Raw genomic sequence first — 19,072 nt, 5'->3', positions numbered from 1 at the left:
ATAGGAGTGATTCAATGTACAATTTCTGAATGTGTACAGTGAAATTGTATATATATCAATGTCGGTTTGGTTAAGAGAATATCCAATTCAAGTTTGGTTATGCAATTTAAGTTTCCAAGTGAAAATGTTTGATATTAACATGTGCATGGAGCCATCAATGCATCGCAGCAGTATGTATGTGATAAGAGAGAATATTAAACATGTAGGTTTGGTCTGTTCAGCAATCTGTATGATATTAAACAATAACCTTTGTAAAAAAAGGATATTAAACAACAAAAAATAAAACTCAGTTAAAAATGGAACATGTGATTGAAGTATTATATATAAATGAACTGGAATGAGATTGATCTCTGTTATCCACTATAGTATATAATGTAGAAAAAACACAAAGGCCAACCAAATGCTGCCACAAACAGCAAAGAATGCCCAGTAAAGTCAATTCACAAGCAATTATAAACACATACTACAATTATTTATCCTTTGTCAACATCTGTATTACACATGAACTAGATTGACACTGCTGATACAATGATCTTGAATTATTATTCTTTTTATAAATTTATCTGCATAAACACTGCTAGGTGTATAATCCATATCCAAAGGGTTTTATTATGCATAAACAGATAGTTTGAGATCCATCTAGAATGGTCAAAGTCCTAGCATGATGTTCATAAATTGATGCATATATTGAATGTTACCTGGAATACTTATACAATCAGAAAATGTATCTGTCTAAGAATGTGGTCAAGAAAATTTCTCCATGGTGCTCTAAAACAAATCAACAAGCAATGCCTCGCGGAGGTTGAAGGCCTACGGGTCATGAACTTCTTTCACCACTGTCATTTTCAATTGTTTCACAGGATATAATATTTCAACTTTGTGAAGCAAATGCATTCTAATAACTAACATACAAACAGAAAACATGATTAAACCAGCATAAGACTCTGATAATGATTGATACATTAACAGATAATGTATGAAGAACCTTGTGCAAATGGTCCCAAAGCAATACAAACAAGAGTCCAACAGAAAAACAAGCAATTGCTTGCATCGCATTGGGAAGCCTATGCTAATGGAGTCTTCTTAGAGCAACCAGAATGGCTAGACATGGCATAAAGCAGCTTATGCTCATTGAGCCTTCATGCAAACAGAAACCCTGATTATACCGACATGAGACTTGGACAATGATTGATACATCAACAGATAATGTATTAAGAACTTTGTGCAAATGGTACCAAAGCAAATACAAACAAGAGTCCAACTGAAAAACAAGCATAATGTATTAAGAACCTTGGGCAAATGGTCCCAAAGCAAATACAAACAAGAGTCCAACTGAAACAAGCAACGGCTTGACATCGTATTGGGTACCTTATGCTAATGGAGTCTTCCTAGACAACCAAAATGGTTAGACATTGCATAAAGCAGCTCATGCTAATCACAAAGCAACAAGAAGGCCCACACACGCAGAATTATTCTGCAAAGACTGGCAAATTTTCATAATGGCGTCACTGAATATGAACTTGACATATGGGACAGATCCTTTCTCGAGTCTAAAAAATTAAAGTACAAGAGGGTAGAAGTAGGTTCTAGAGAAGTTCTAAAATTAAACTAGTACTAGTATCACTAAGAGCAATGGTTAGATGCTTTCATAAGTTTGTTTGAACTCAGACCAAATGATAGATACATTTCTTTTTATGACCAATGGGTAAACACCACGCCCAGTTGAAAATTAAGAAAAAAAAGTTGAAAATCAAGGGGCGGGTTGCCAACTTCCTTGAGCAAAGCCTTTTTATCCACATACTAATGACAGTAGCTTCTATATACAATGTGGATATAAACAAGCCATACTTCAACATAAAGTTCAGCCAAGAATGAGACTAATTTGATAACAAAGTTATCATCTCCCAAGTAATAGGTTTGTAATCTATTTATAATGCTTTAGTGGCAGAAATGCAGGTAATACGTTTGTAATCTATTTTCAATGTTTTAGCGGAAGAAATGCATTACATTTGATTCGCTTAATCTCATCGACGTGAAAATTTGGATATCATGTAAACTACAAAAAACAAAACCAAGGCGAAAAGAACCACATGCACAACATGGCTAGACCCACTCTGAACAATACTCTTGTTCAATTTCCTCACATTGTTCTTCACTCCTGCTTGAGCTTTGATGAGAAGCATTTGCTGTTTAAAAAGTAAAGACGGTGTTATAAGCAAGCAGTCATTGACTTAGTCTTCTTTGAACAGGATGGATAGGAGAAGACCCTAACGACAAAGCAATATCATCATGCAAATTGTTAGATATATTTTATAATGTCATGGCTAATATGTTTTATGTTTAGCTTTCAGATCTTACGTGAACAGGATAAATCAGTACTTAACTGTTGATCAGTACTTATACTGGAAGTCAGGACTTAAGGATATCAGTACTTATATTATCAGGAGATAATCATCAGAAGATAGATATCAGAACTTAAGTGCTGAAGGACAATCAGATAAGGACAGTAGCTGATTAAAGGAAAAAAGATCGAGATAAACATAAGAAGAGATATGCATGAAGAAGGAATTCCGTGAAGAATGGAATACTTGGAAGAAAAGATATCTGATTGATATATTTTGGGAAGCAGAATTATATTCCATATCAATTAGCGATTATCTTGTAACTGTGTAGTATATAAACACAGACATAGGGTTTACACTATAAGTGTTATCATTATTAGAAAAGATTATTCATTGTAACCCTAGCAGCTCTCGTGATATTTGTTCATCACTGAGAGGTAACAGTTCCATACTGTAACAGAGTTTATTGTTTCAATAAAGTTTGTTTTCTGTTACTTAAGTTCTTAAAGTTCGATTTAAGTGTACTATACACTGTATTCACCCCCTCTACAGTGTGTGTGTGACCTAACAATTGGTATCACAGCCTATCTGTTAACTTACATACAGTTAAAGATCCAAACACAATCATGTCGGACACAAAAACTCCAACTAAGCCTACCACAACTGAGGAACCACCAAAGACACAAATTCAGAGTCGGTATGAGACCATCAGAGTCCCCATACTGAGACCATCTGAATATCCCATATGGAAGGTAAGGATGACCATGTTCCTGGAAGCAACAGATCCAGAATACCTGGATATAATCAAGGAAGGTCCTCACAAACCAACCAAACTCGCAGTTGCAGTTGCAGGTGAAGCAGCAAAGACCGTACCAAAGGAGAAGAGTGATTATACTGCTGAGGACATAGCATCAATTACTAAGGATGCTAAGGTACGACACTTACTGCATAGTGCCATTGATAATGTAATGTCAAACAGGGTAATCAACTGCAAGACTGCTAAGGAGATATGGGATGCTCTGGAAACAAGGTGTCTGGGAACTGACACAATTAAGAAGAACAGGAAGACAATACTCACTCAAGAGTATGAACACTTTGACTCAAAGACTAATGAGTCATTGAATGATTTATATGATAGATTTGTCAAACTTTTGAATGATTTATCATTGGTTGATAAAGAGTATGATCTTGAAGATTCAAACCTTAAGTTCCTGTTAGCTCTTCCTGAATGCTGGGATTTGAAGGCAACGACAATAAGAGACAACTACAATCTTGATGAAACAACTCTTGACGAAATCTATGGAATGCTCAAGACTCATGAGCTGGAGATGGAACAAAGAAGCAAGAGGAAAGGAGGAAAGTCAAGGACAGTTGCTCTTAAGGCTGAAGAAGAATTCCCCAAAGCAGCTTCCTCAAAGAAAGACAAGGGTAAAACTCTTTTCATAAAGTCTGATACTGAGTCATCAAGTGCTGAGAGTGATGATGACTCAGATTCTGAAAGCTTGCCTGAGACTGATGCTGATGAGGAGATGATGAAGCTGTGTGCTCTTATGGTGAAAGGAATCACAAAGATTGCATACAGGAAGTTCAGGAAGGGAAAGAAGTTTTCCAGGAAAAGCATAAGTTCTGATAAGAAGAATTTCAGAAGATCTGAAGGCAGAGGAGGAAAGTCTGACAGAGGAGATTACACCAATGTTAAATGCTATAACTGTGGTGAGAAAGGCCACATATCTCCTGACTGCAAGAAGGTAAAGGGTGACAGAGGCAAGGCTCTTGTCACAAAGCAGAAAAGCTGGACAGACACCTCAGACTCTGAAAGTGAGGAGAACTATGCATTGATGGCAAATGCTGATAAAGAAAGTGCTGAGAGCAGTTCTGAAGCTGCTGAAACAAAGGTACCTCAGACTACTTATGCTTTTCATACTGATGATATTAATGAGTTGAGAAGATATCTTAAAACCATGTTTGTTAGCTATAGAGACCAAACTTTAACATGTGAAAGATTAACTTCTGAAAATCTTGCATTTAAGAAAAGGAATGATTTCTTAGAAAAAGAGTTAGTCATGTTCCATCAAACTCAGAAGGATAGAGATGATGCTTTTTATGTTAGGAATGAAGTGCTAAAATTAAATGAATCTCTAAAAACTGAGTTAGAAAAGGAAAGAGAGATTATCAGGACTTGGACTTACTCTGGCAAAACAACTCAAAATTTGCTAAGTAGTGGAAACTGGAAAGAGGGCTTAGGTTATGGAGAAGATAAGAATGATAAAGGAACCGAAGAAATTAAGCCTGTTGTTAAGCAAAAGCCAAAGTTTAAACCTATTAAGTTTGTAACTGTAAAGTCTGAAAATGAGAAATCAGAAGATAAAGAGGAATTAACTTCTGACAAACTAAAACAGGAAAAGACAGCTGAAGTGAACATAGGCTTAATGACAAAGAAGCAGCTTAAACATAAGCTGAAAGATGTCAAGAATGCAAACAAGGTAAAATCACCTAGGAAAAATAGGAATGGAAAGGAAGGTGTGAATAAAAGCAATGATTATAAACCTGTTCCTGATGCTCCTAGGAAAACATGTCATAACTGTGGAAGTTCTAACCATCTGGCTTCTTTTTGCAGGAAGAATAAGAATATTAACTCCTTACCTTCAAAATCAGGAGTTAAGAGTCAGTCTGTTAGATACAAACCACAAAATCCTTATTTTCATTGTTGTAGTTTATGGCATTCCATTTATACTTGTAAGGAATATCATAGTTTGTACTATGATTATTATCAAATAAAACCTTCTTTGAAGAAAGTTTCCATTGTTCCTTCTAGTGTAAATTCTGATTCAAAGTCTGATAGTGTAAATTCTGATAAGAAAAATGTTAACATAAACTCTGATGCTAAATCCGCTGCAAATGTTAACAAACTTAATAAGGCCAAAGGATCCAAGCAAGTCTGGGTCCTTAAAACTAATAATTAGTGGTCTTTGTGATTGCAGGGCAACAGGAAAAATATTCTAGTTCTGGACAGTGGATGTTCAGGACATATGACTGGAAATAAGGCCCTGCTATCAGACTTTGTGGAGAAAGCTGGCCCAAGTGTTTCTTATGGAGATGGCAACATTGGAAAAACATTGGGATATGGCGATATCAATCTTGGAAATGTCATAATTAAACAAGTAGCTCTGGTCTCAGGACTTAAACACAACCTACTGAGTATAAGTCAAATCTGTGACAGAGGTTATCATGTTGATTTCTTTGAAGAACACTGTGAAATTGTGAGTAAATCTAAAGGCAAAGTTGTTCTGAAAGGATACAGACGTGGTAACATTTATGAAGCTAAGCTTTCAACAAGTACTGATGGTTCTGCAATCTGTCTGATAAGTAGAGCATCAATTGAAGAAAGCTGGAATTAGCATAAGAAACTCTCTCATTTAAATTTCAACAATATAAATGAACTGGTCAAGAAAGATCTTGTGAGAGGATTACCAAACACAGTATTTGCTCCTAATGGTCTTTGTGATTCATGTCAGAAAGCCAAACAAAGAAAATCTTCATTCAAGAGCAAAACCGATTCATCAATTCTTGAGCCTTATCATCTTATACATGTTGATCTATTTGGTCCAGTAAATGTCATGTCTATTGCAAAGAAGAAGTATGCGTTGGTCATAGTGGATGAGTTCACCAGATACACATGGGTGTATTTCTTGCACACAAAAAGTGAAACTGCATCTATCTTGATTGATCATGTCAAACAGCTGGATAAAATGGTCAAAGATTCTGTGAAAATTTTAAGGAGTGATAATGGCACTGAGTTCAAGAATTTGATAATGGAAGAGTTCTGCAAAAGCCATGGAATAAAGCAGGAATTTTCTGCTCCTGGAACTCCACAACAAAATGGAGTTGTTGAAAGGAAGAATAGAACTCTCATTGAAGCTGCACGTACAATGCTTGAAGAAGCAAAGCTTCCAACCTATTTCTGGGCTGAAGCTATGCAGACTGCTTGTTTTACTCAAAATGCAACACTCATTAACAAGCATGGAAAAACACCATATGAGATGGTGAAGAAAAAGAAGCCAAATCTGAAATATTTTCATGTATTTGGATGCAAGTATTTTGTTCTCAAGACTCATCCTGAATAGCTATCAAAGTTTGATCTAAAAGTTGATGAAGGAATCTTTGTTGGATATCCACTTTTCACAAAAGCCTTCAGAGTCTATAATTTGAGAACAAAAGTGGTCATGGAATCTATCAATGTCTCTTTTGATGACAAGAAGATCACTGGTCTTAAAGATTTCATTGACCATGATCAGCTGAGATTTGAAAATGAAGACTCATATTCTGATACTGAAAATCCTGACAATCTAAGTCCTGATACTGCAAACTCTGATGGATTAAACTCTGATGTTATTGAAACTGTGGTGACTACGTTAAAGGAAGATGCACCTATGCAGGGGGAGCATACTCAAGATCCTACCACATCTCAAGAAACATCCGAACATGCATCTGGCTCTTCAAGTTCTGATTCGTCAAGTTCTGATAAGCCAAGTTCTGATAGTGCTGAAAATCTAAATACTGAAGAATCCAACTCAGAGAGCATAGTTTCAGGGGGAGCATCAGAAAATGAAAATGAAGATAGCATGGATCATGGGGGAGCATCCAGTTCTAGAGAAAACCTTCCATCTGCAAGGAAGTGGACAAAATCACATACACCTGATTTGATAATTGGAAATCCTGATGCAGGTGTCAGAACTAGAACAGGTACTTCAAATGAGTGTCTTTACAATTCTTTTCTCTCTCAGACTGAGCCAAAGAAAGTGGAAGAAGCTCTTCAAGATGCTGATTGGGTGCAAGCAATGCAGGAAGAGTTGAATGAATTTGAAAGAAACAAAGTCTGGACCCTAGTACCAAGACCAAAGAATAGATCTGTTGTTGGTACAAAGTGGGTATTCAGAAACAAAACTGACAGTGATGGCATAATTATAAGGAATAAGGCAAGGCTGGTTGCAAAAGGATATTCTCAACAGGAGGGAATTGATTATGATGAAACATTTACACCAGTTGCTAGGTTAGAAGCCATAAGGATATTTTTGGCTTATGCTGCTCACAAAAAGTTTACTGTCTTTCAAATGGATGTGAAAAGTGCTTTTCTCAATGGAGAATTGGAGGAAGAGGTATATGTTGAACAACCTCCAGGTTTTGTAGATACCAAACATCCAGACTATGTCTACAGACTTGACAAAGCACTTTATAGACTTAAGCAAGCTCGTGGAGCATGGTATGAGACTTTAGCTCAGTTTCTTCTGGAAAGTGGATTCCACAGAGGGACAATAGACAAAACACTGTTCTACCTCAACCATGGAAAGGAATTACTTCTGGTCCAGATTTATGTTGATGATATCATTTTTGGATCTACAAATGACAAACTTTGCAAGAAGTTTGCCAAACTAATGCAGTCAAGATATCAGATGAGTATGATGGGGGAACTTAGCTATTTTCTGGGCCTTCAAGTCAAGCAGAATGAGGAAGACACTTTTATTTGTCAAACCAAGTACACCAGAAACTTGCTAAAGAAATTTGGAATGCAAGATTGTTCAAGTGCATCCACTCCAATGGCCACTGCAACAAAACTGGATAAGGATACCGGTAAATCAGTAGATATTACTGACTACAGAGGTATGATTGGCTCTCTACTCTATCTAACTGCTAGTAGACCTGATATCATGTATGCTACCAGTCTTTGTGCAAAATTTCAAGCAGATCCAAGAGAACCTCACTTAACAGTTGTAAAAAGAATCTTTAAGTATCTTAAAGGAACAGCTGCTCTGGGATTATGGTATCCTAGAGAATCAGATTTTAAACTAATAGGTTACTCAGATGCAGATTTTGCAGGTTGCAAAATTGACAGGAAAAGCACAAGTGGAAGCTGCCAATTTCTTGGAGGCAGATTGGTTTCTTGGTACAGCAAGAAACAAAAGTCAATTTCCACATCAACTGCAGAAGCAGAGTATATTACTGCAGGAAGCTGTTGTGCACGTATTCTTTGGATGAAGAATCAGTTACTGGATTATGGGTTAACATATTTCAAAATCCCTATTTACTGTGATAATCAAAGTGCTATTGCTATGACAGGTAATCCAGTTCAACACTCAATGACAAAGCACATCAGCATCATGTACCATTTCATCAGGGAACATGTGGATGAAGGTACAGTGGAATTGCATTTTGTTCCCACAGATCAACAATTGGCAGATATCTTCACAAAACCATTATGTGAAGCTACTTTTACAAGATTGGTAAATGAACTTGGAATGGTTTCAGGTTCTTTCTCTAAATCTGCTTAGACTTGTTCTATGAATCAGACTTCATGCTCAGTATTTACAGAATTAATCTCATTGTATATTCTGTGCTTAATTGATAAATGTCTTTAAGTACTGACTGTTGTCTGATATATGTTTCTAAACTATGATAAGTGATATGTTTGTTCTAGTACCTATTCATTCCTATGAGGATAACTGTGCTAGATACTGACCTAGTAGTCTTCAATAAACAAATGATTCCATGGAAGAAGTAATTATTTCAGTGGAAATCTTATGACACTAGCAAATTCTGATAACTGAGCTTAGTTAAGTTTACTTTGTATATCTTATTACTAAGTCACAAATTAGAATAATGCTACTCATCTGTTAAGTTCTGATACTAGTAAAACTGTTGAATGTACTAAGTGCTGATAAACCTCTCTTATCAAAAGAAAAAGCAAAAAGATCAAAGATTAAAATCAGGTACTCCTTTGAGATCTAGAGTAAAAATATGGAAGGGACGACCCAAGTGCATTGCTGGTATTAAGTAAATATGCATCAGAAAAGCAAAATATTTTCTTGGTGACTTTTCACACTCTATGATTACTGGAGAAATACTCTGAAAATAGCATAAATTCTGATAAACAGTCGTGACTCACTTACACTGAGAAGCCACTGTAAAACAGAATTGCAAAAGATGCATAAAATTAGCACAAAACAGTTGAGATGGACTCTAGCATGAACTCATTCATCAGTAGGTTTCAGGACAATGACAGATCTTTAGCAAAATTTTAGTTATGCCTTATTTCTAAGATGTACTGAAGTAAATCAGACTTTACTCTTTGTCTATTTTTAGCTTAATGCACACACTAATCACTCCATCTGAATGATGAAAATTTATGTGGTGGTCTATGTTATTTTAGATAAACAGTCATTGTGTCATTATTGCACAAATTCTGAGGACAAGTTCTAAGTTACACGTCCTGATGATTAAGTTCTGACGTCCATAACTCAGAACTTGTATGAGTATTTACTAAGATGGGCATTCCTTTTTCGAGTTAAGAAATTATGTTCTGATGACTGTTAAGTTCTGGTATAGGTCTAAGTTCTGATTTCTCAGTCTAATCCTTTACTTGGCTTATCTGTGAATAAAATTTGATAACAGTCTCAGTTCGAACTCGAATATGTTGAAGTGGAAGATTAATAGTCACTATGCTAAGGATTAATGGTATTTGTACTTGAACAGTCCACTGTTTCTTGTGTCTTGTGCGGTCTAGACCATGATTCCCCTTTCCAATGACTGTTATTCTTTTTCAAAGTCTAGGGAGACGAGGTAGAATTAATTCTACCTGTCAGCATTAAATATCTTTGCGTCTCTTGGCATTCTCTTGCCTATATAAGCAACCACTTCACATCAGTCTTTCCATCACATTCTTCTCACACACTTATCCTCCTTCTTCTATCAAAAACACAATGGTTCGATACAACATGTTTTTGAACAACCAAACCTTCACTATGGAGCTAAGTTGTGCCGAGTGGCAGCAGGAGTGGCATGTAACAGCCATTCCTGAGGAGATCTGGGATTCCGTCCCACAGGAGGTGCTAACTCACCTTCTATTCTTCTATATGGATTACCATCGCCATCTAGAGCGATTGGAGGAGGAAAGGCGGGAAGCTATCCGTCAGCAAGAGCGAATCATACGACTCGCCATCTTGTTCGTCGAAGATAGGAAGAGGAAGATGACTTAATCTTGTCTTCTTCCTGTTCTTCTTCATCCTCAGCTTTGTCAGGCTTCTTAGCTAGGACTAAAGCTGTTGATGTTAGGATTAGGAGCTTAGGGAAAATCTTGTATAAGTATTGATGTAATTTCCATTTCATAAATGTATTGTCTTGATATATTAATGAAAATTGTTTTTACTTCAAGATTTTGTCTCTGAGTTATTTTATCTTGTGTTGATAAATCCTGATTGATATTCAGATGACCGTATAACTTTTGTTTTATATTAAGTTCTGATTCATTTTCAGCACTTATATATCTAATTTATCTTGGTCATTTTCATGTGATGTATTTTCAGAATTTCAATGATGCAATGAAAAATAATTCAATCAGTGCTAAGGGTTTAAATTTTGAATTAAAACTGTTTCTCTTGATAAATGGAATGGTTTTTCCTTGAAACTAGGCAACTGGGTAAGTAATGATTCCTGTTTTCTCGAGCCCAGTAACTGTCCGTTATTACTGCATGTCTGACAGGTGTCCAACGGTAACATTTTTGTTCAGAGTATAAGTACAACAGAGAGAAGATTTCTTTAATCTTTTATTTTCTTTATACTTTATCTCTCTCCTTACTTTTACTCTCCTTCTCTTCTTTCTCACGTTGGTTTTTCATACAGACATTATCTCAAACACCTAACAGGCATCCTTGAAACTCAATATTTTTTTTCACATGGCACCAAAGGATTTAATCATTGATGGAGCAAAGTTTGTTCCAAACAACTATGCTGCAATTCTTGATCATGCTGACGCTCCATCTGAATTGCACTTTGTGCAAGATCTTCTTGCACATAGTGAGGTTGGGTACGCCTTAACTCAGCCTGAATTATTTTCAAGTCAACAAGTTCTGAGGTTCTGGAGGACTGGAGTTTTTGATGATGGTGGTAACCGTGGAACTCCCAGTATTATCTTCCAAGTGGGTGATTCATCCTTTGTAGTCACTCCTGGTACAGTACGCAGGGCTTTACATCTTCCAGAGGATTGTACTTTCTCAGTTCCAGAGGACTCAGCCCTTCGGGAGTTAATGGCTGAATTGGGATATGAAAAGAGTCTGACGAAACTTGGACAATTGAAATGGGCTAATATCAGAAGAGAATGGAGTTTCTTCTTTGATTGCATCACCAAAGCTTTTGGGAACAAATGTTCAAATTTTGATGCTATCCCAATTCTGAGTCAGCACATAGGGTATGCTATTATCCATCAAACTCATTTTGATTTTGCAACTGGAATAATTGGTTTTATTGGGGATAGGATGACAGAGGATCGAGATGTTGTTTATTTTGCTAGATTCTGTCAACTTATTTACACTTACTGTACTGATGAACCTCATTTAGTCAGCACTCAAACCCCACCTTTTAAGGTTGCAAAATGATACTTTAATGACCTGGTAAATGCTGATACTAAGAAGAAAGTGGTTAGACCATTACAGATTCCTAAGTCTGTGAAACAGATCCTGGTAAATGCTGATCCTGATACTTATAGATCTGTTTACTCTGATGTCCAACCACCTCCAACCACCCAAAATCCATCAACCTCAGTACCTACCTCTCATTCTACTCAACATACCCTCAGAACTTATCTCAAATCCTATCTCTCCAATTCACAGACTGCTCAACCTTCTTCTTCAGCACCTACTATGAAGCCTACATCCTCTAAGCCAAAGAGAACAAAGACTGTTCCTCAAACACCTCAAAAGAGGAGGAGAATTACTTTGAGAGATGAATCAGATTCTGAGGAACAGATTCCTTCTTCAGAACCTGTGGTGGTTGAAGCTGAGAAAGCAACTTCTCAGAAGGATTCTGAAATTGGGGGTTCTAGGCTTCTCAAGAGGCTTAGACGTATGATAGTTCCTGAAACTCCCAAGGAATCCAAATCAACAAGGAAGTACAAGAAACAGAGGGCACAAAGGCCAGTTTCAGATGATGAGTAGGAAACAGCTAAGGAAGGGGATCAGGAATCTCTGATCTCACAAGACAAGGAATTTGCTCCAGTCACTTCTTCTCCATCAACTCCATCTCAGGAAGCTGTATCTGACAAGGCTAACTCACCATCTGTGTCTCTTGTTGATCCAGGCACAAGTGCTGAAATTGATATTCAGAACCTGGTTGTGCCTACAATACTTTTCTTAGAAGCTCCAACAGCAAATAATCCTTCCACAACACCTGTTACTGATGCTGTTCAAACTCCAGAGTTATCAACAACACCTTCTCTGCATCAAGATGCTGATGATCAGATTTTAGGTGAGCATCAGGATATGGCTGTTGATCAGAACTTAGTATCAGATCAGCAATTAGAGGATGCTGAAGCCTCCATTGCTACTCACACTGTTGTCTTATCAGAAGATACTGATTCTTTAAGTTCTGATGCTGCAAATGTTGGAGATACTGGTGAAGCTGCTACAACTGTAGATGCTGATGAAGCAGGTCCTTCGGGACATACTCCTCCACCGACTCTTCCTAAGTCTGAACTGGTAAAGGAGTTTGTTATCAGGGATGCACCAGTGCCTTGGAGTGAAACTCCTGCAGGTCAGGAGTGGACTAAGGAATGGAACTCAGTTTCATGTGTTCCAAATGCTTTACATCTTGCTGAGCACTTGACTAAAGCTGATGGAATGTTAAATTCTGATGATTTTAAAACCCAGCTTAGAGTCGCTGCATTGAGTACTAAACATCTACAAGGTCTTCATTCCAATACTCATGCAGAGCTACACAAGATTCAGGAGAACTTTATCAAACAGGAACAAGTTTGGAAAATTGATAAGAAAAAGTTCTTTCAACCTACCATTGACAGGATTGCTTATATTGAGAAAACTCAAGAGAAACAACAAGCTCAGATTGATCAAATTCTGACAAATCAAGCTTCTCAGCAATCGCAACTTACTGAAATCCAGACCTCAGTGGAACTACTTATCTCTCTTTTATTACCTGCTGATGCCAAAAAGGGGGAGAAGGTAATTAAGTCCAAATGCAAAACCAACAAGACACTGCAAGGAAAAGATGATGGAAAAGATGACCAAGGAAACTCTGGAATGAGTAGTGGTCATAGTCAAGGTAGAAGGTTTACATCAAGACAAGCTAGTCACAGAACAAGTTCTGATACTGGGAAAAGAATAAGTTCTGCTGCTGGTAAAAGGATAAGTTCTGATGAACTTCTAGATCTTGATGAGGAAATGTCAAGACAGTTATTTCTTCAAGAAAATCCAGGGATGGACTTGGAAAGTTTAAAGGAAGAAGAAGCCAAACTTAAATCAGAGAAAGTCACATCTAAATCTGAAGCTTCTAGTAAAAAGTTACTTCCAAAACTTAAAGGCATTGTGATCAAAGAAAGGACACATACTGAAGCAACATTGGCTAGATCACAACCACAGATAGATCCAAGATCCAAGGGTAAAGAAAAGGTTGGTGAACCTATCAAGGCTTATGTACCTCCTGAGGAAGAAGAAATTACTGATGGAAAAGATGATCTTGCTCTGACTTCAAGAAAAGTTCTTAAAACAACCTCTGACATGGCTCAAGTTGTTCAGAGTCAAGAAATTGTAAGTTCTGATATTCAGAAGAAGCAAGTAACCTCTGACAGAGCTCAAGTTAACTTGATATCAGAAAATAGATCAAAGACACTCCTACCAGGATTCACTAAAGCAAAACAGACTCAATCTTTGAAGACTACTGCAAGTGGTTTTGAAGCAAGAGTAGTTACTGGAAAGGAAGCTAGAGATAAAACTGGATTGGGAAGTGCTGATGAAAGAAGAGTACACAACACTACCAATGATCCAACTTCCTTGAGTGAACCAGGTATTGGAGCAACTCCTGAGAGATTGAATCAACTGGAATCTGTACAGATGGTTTACCATACCTACTTGAAAGAATACATCATATTGTATTTCATGACAGATGGTAGGGTTTATCATATAAGACAAAATGCCATTCCTTTGAAGTATTTTGAAGAATTGGAGCATGTACTTTTCTTACTTCAAGTGGATGACTGAATAACAGAGACTGCTGCAAACTACTTAAAAGAACAGATTCAGAGACAGAAAAGGCTTTATTCTGTTAAGTCTGACAGCATATATGTTCCAAAGTACAGAGATCACAATGGTGATATTGTTGATATGAAGCCTAATACTGCACAGATCAGAACGTATCTTGGTATTAAGGGACTTGAATTCAATCTTGAGTCTGACAAAGCTTATGTCATAAGACTAGATCAGGAGTTGAGAAAAGCAAAGATTAATGATCTCAGAGCTGCAATCTTTCAAACTGGTGAAGATACTGCAGAGCTTAAAGGTGTTAAAAGGAGAATGATTGATGAACTAAGATATGCTGAGAAATGTTTGTTGAAGAACTATCTCAGAACAACTCCTGACATCAGAGAGATCAGAAAATGAAGAAGCCAAGTCGAAGATCTACAACTGCTTAAATTCTGATATTTATACAGATTGAAGTTGTTATCAGAAGTTGAAATTGGTAAAAACTTTAAGGACTGTAAGTTGTAGTTATCTAGTCTATTTCTCATGCATTTGTACTTAATGTTTTTGACATCATCAAATATCTGTTAAACTTGTATATTTTGTTAATATACAAGTTGGGGGAGATTGTTAGATATATTTGATAATGTCATGGCTAATATGTTTTATGTTTAGCTTTCAGATCTTACGTGAACAGGATAAATCAGTACTTAACTGTTGATGAGTACTTATACTGGAAGTCAGGACTTAAGGATATCAGTACTTATATTATCAGGAGATAATCATCAGAAGATAGATATCAGAACTTAAGTGCTGAAGGATAATCAGATAAGGACAGTAGCTGATTAAAGGAAAGAAGATCGAGATAAACATAAGAAGAGATATGCATGAAGAAGGAATTCCGTGAAGAATGGAATACTTGGAAGAAAAGATATCTGATTGATATATTTTAGGAAGCAGAATTATATTCCATATCAATTAGCGATTATCTTGTAACTGTGTAGTATATAAACACAGACATAGGATTTACACTATAAGTGTTATCATTATTAGAAAAGATTATTCATTGTAACCCTAGCAGCTCTCGTGATATTTGTTCATCACTGAGAGGTAACAGTTCCATACTGTAACAGAGTTTATTGTTTCAATAAAGTTTGTTTTCTGTTACTTAAGTTCTTAAAGTTCGATTTAAGTGTACTATACACTGTATTCACCCCCTCTACAGTGTGTGTGTGACCTAACACAAATACATATTAACAACATGGATCGTATGAACAAGTAGACTTTTCTGTAGGAACTAAGCGGTATTCTGACAATCAGTTCATCTCAGAAGATATGCAGTCACCCAAGAATTAGAGAATCATCTATCAAACAATACTAAAAAAGCACCTTGCTTGGTTGAGAGTTCCTCAGGTAACCTTATGGATCTTTATTCAACGTTTAAAATTAAAGAGGTGATGGGACTAGTTAAGATGAACACAATTACACAAATAACCAATATTTAACAGACATTTTTCAAACAACAAAAAGGACCGTATAATTTGAGTAATTTCATTTTATAATTGAAAGCACATAATATGATTTGATTCTAGGCATGAAAAAGTGCTGATTTTCTATATAAATTTCCTTCTAAGAAATTAATAAGCTCTTGGTCACGAAAAGGGAATCTAATCTGACATTTGCTACACTAAAAAGGCTGGGCATATTAGACAGAAGGAAAAATTACCTAAACATTCTTTAATTTCAAGATTTAAATCAGATTATTTAGCAGGAAAAAAAAGAAGAATCATATTTCTGGACGCGTAAAAAGAGCCAATTTTTTTTTATTAAGAAAAAACCCATTCAACCACAATATCGTCAAATAGGCAGATCTAAAATTAAGAAGTTCTTTTAAGAATCAAAACAAGAACAAGATATATATGTTTCAATACCTTGATAGAAACAAGATATAAGTACCAGGTGAGACAAATCAAATCAAGAGTTTGTCATTAAATAAAAAGAATATAAAGTTGATGGTATACCAGCTGATTGATAGCATCATTCTGAAATTTTGCTTCTGAATGGATCTCTTGAGCAACCTGCGTACTAAACTTCAGTTAAAAGGTTAATGCAAAAATACGTCTTCTATTCAGACAATATTATAGAACAAAGACACATACACATGTACATGCCATCGTTTCGGATCCGCGACCCAAAATAGAAGAGAGACCAAAAATAAAGCTTTTCTAATTGTTAATTTTAAAGCAAAGAAGGGAACAGAAAAACAATTTACAATTGCACCTGCTTAAACTTAAAAGTCTAACCAACCATTCTACTTCTAATTCTAAAATTTAAGAAACTACCAATTTATAAGCCACATATAAATACTAACTGAAAGCTTCATAACAAAATACCAACAGAACAAGTGATTAAAGATACCCATAAGCACACAGTAATTCTTTCCGAAATACTCATTATCCTGCAAAACCTACCAGATTCCATATATTCAAATAAAGGTAAATAATAACTCATACTACCACAAATTCGTCAACTTCTTCCTTTGCCTACATTTTCGAAAATCACACCTGACGCGAACTTCATAAATATCAATAAAATAAATCACAACATTTAGCAACAATACATACAACAAATTCAATAACATTTTCGACAGTCTACCATTCTTCGTAAGTACATAGTTTCCAACTTTCATCATTATATTCACATTAAACTTGATACACAGAAATGAAAAAAAAATTAATACATAAATTCAACAACAGTTTCGACATTCTACCTTTCTTCGTAACATATATTTTCTAACTTTCAATCATTATATTCACATTAAACCAGATAGGCAGAAACGAAAAATAAACATTAATAATAAATTCAACAACATTTCCACATTTTACAATTCTTCCGTCGTAACTACATAGTTTTCATATTTCATTGTTATATTTGTATTAGACTAGATACACGGAAGAAACTGAACAATAAATATGAATAAACAAATTCCAAAAACAATATAAAAGTATATTATAGAAAATGAAAAATACATACATTTCTGAGCTGTTTAACTTGTCCACGAAGGCCAGAAATGTGATCATCCAACTCGCCTTCCATCAGATCAATACACAATTGAATCTCATCAGAGCTACTCGCTACTGTTCTCGTTGTTAATCCTTCTCTACACATCAATTTCAACAGCTAATTAACCTAACTATACGAAATAGCTTGTAATTGAGCGAGATAGAGAGAGAGAGGGAGAGAGAGATAGAGAGAGAGAGTACACATAAATTTATAATTGAAAATTGCAAAACAATATCTTGTAACCGAGAGAGAGGGAGAGAGAGAGGGACAAAGAGGGAGAGAGAGAGCAGACATATATTTTTATTTGGAAATTACACAGCAATATTATTGTAATCGAGAGAGATCGAGAGAGAGAGGGAGAGATACCTGTATCTGTAAGGATCAACGCGGCCTCTGTTAGAACTAGTAGATGCTGCCATGTCGAAAATTGGGAAGAGCTTGATGATGAATTCGATTTTGAATTTTGGTAATGGATGATAACCTAATTCTCGAGTTTTGTAAATTAGGTACAACCGAATTAAGTCAACAGGTTTTAGACAAAAATTGCAGTTGGGTGACTTTGGTTCCTATTCCCAAACAATCGTGGGACACGCAACACATCATTCAACGGCAAAGATTTTTTTAAAAAAATTTCACCCGGTACGTGTTTATTATCCGCTGAAAGGAGAGTTTTCACATATATTATGCGCGGAACGACTTTCTAGCCCACGGAAGCACCATACTTGCAGTTTAAAACCCTTAAACGATCACACTTTCTTTTTTGTACAACTTTTGTCAAATTAGAGAGCAAATTTGAGGGATTTATTACTTTTATTCATCCTTACTCACTAATTTCCATTTGGAAAGCTAAATTTCTTGCTTTTTCTTGTTTTAATCATGGATAAGATGTTTGTTAGGTTTGAAGGTAGAAAAGTTTTGAAAAAAAGTGATAAAGTGTTTCATAATGATGTAAATAGTAAAATTATTGATGTTAGTGGTAGTTGCTTGCGTAATGATAATGTAGATTATGTTAATCTTGCTGATAATTGTGATGAAGATGTTTTTGTTAGTGAACATAAATTTAAAAATGAAGATTTGTATGAAAATAGTGAGTTTATGCATGATAGTAGTGAGACAAGGGATAAGAGTGTTGTTGGAGAAGAAAATATTGTAATTCCTTTCTTGAGTCAAAATTTCACTAATTTAGTAGCCGCCGAAAATGTAATTAGGGCTTACGCTTTGAAAAATCAAGATCCAAAATACACAAAGGCGTGTGGACAAATTAATATATGCCCGTACTGATGTTTGAAATTTAGCGGGAGAAAACCGCGATAAAGAACCCGTTGAGGATGAAAAAGTTTTGATAGGAAGTGTTGGTAGTGGGAAGAAGAAAAGGTATAGAGATAAACTTCCTAGAAGTGGATGTAAATTTAGGATTTATGTGATTAATAGGCGAAATGCAAGGCATTGGGAGATTACGTCCTTGGAGTAAAATCACAATCGCGATGTTGTGTCATCATCTAAGATGAGTTTGATTAAAATGGAGCGACATGTAACCGCTGCCCAAAAGAATTTAATTAAAAGTTTCCATGTTTCGGGTATCATACCTAGACAACAAATAAATATATTTGGAAAAATGCATGGAGGAGAGGAGTAAGTAGGGTTTCATGC

At 35.9% G+C, this 19,072-nt stretch overlaps 1 protein-coding gene across 1 annotated transcript; it reads right to left on the bottom strand.

Annotated features, from left to right (window-relative positions):
• Window positions 1-2,024: 2,024 nt before the first annotated feature.
• On the bottom strand, window positions 2,025-17,841 carry LOC141660288 (bet1-like protein At1g29060). Its single transcript, XM_074467261.1, has 4 exons — window positions 17,789-17,841; window positions 17,393-17,519; window positions 16,381-16,437; window positions 2,025-2,186 (listed from the first exon to the last, which is right to left on the bottom strand). Exons 1-4 carry the CDS (start codon window positions 17,839-17,841, stop codon window positions 2,025-2,027), a joined length of 399 nt encoding a protein of 132 aa, XP_074323362.1.
• Window positions 17,842-19,072: the final 1,231 nt, after the last annotated feature.

This window comes from Apium graveolens, chromosome 5 (genome assembly GCF_009905375.1).
Source record: "Apium graveolens cultivar Ventura chromosome 5, ASM990537v1, whole genome shotgun sequence".
Lineage (NCBI taxonomy): Eukaryota > Viridiplantae > Streptophyta > Magnoliopsida > Apiales > Apiaceae > Apium > Apium graveolens.
This window is presented reverse-complemented; position numbering and strand designations above follow the sequence as displayed.

What these genes read in the sequence shown, in the direction of transcription:
- LOC141660288 (XM_074467261.1), bottom strand. Translation starts at nt 17,841, where the DNA reads ATGGCAGCATCTACTAGTTCTAACAGAGGCCGCGTTGATCCTTACAGA. An exon ending in AAGTTAAACAGCTCAGAAAT is followed by an intron (nt 16,438 to 17,392) that starts GTATGTATTTTT and finishes TTTAGTACGCAG; the next exon opens with GTTGCTCAAGAGATCCATTC. An exon ending in ATGATGCTATCAATCAGCTG is followed by an intron (nt 2,187 to 16,380) that starts GTATACCATCAA and finishes CTTTTTAAACAG; the next exon opens with CAAATGCTTCTCATCAAAGC.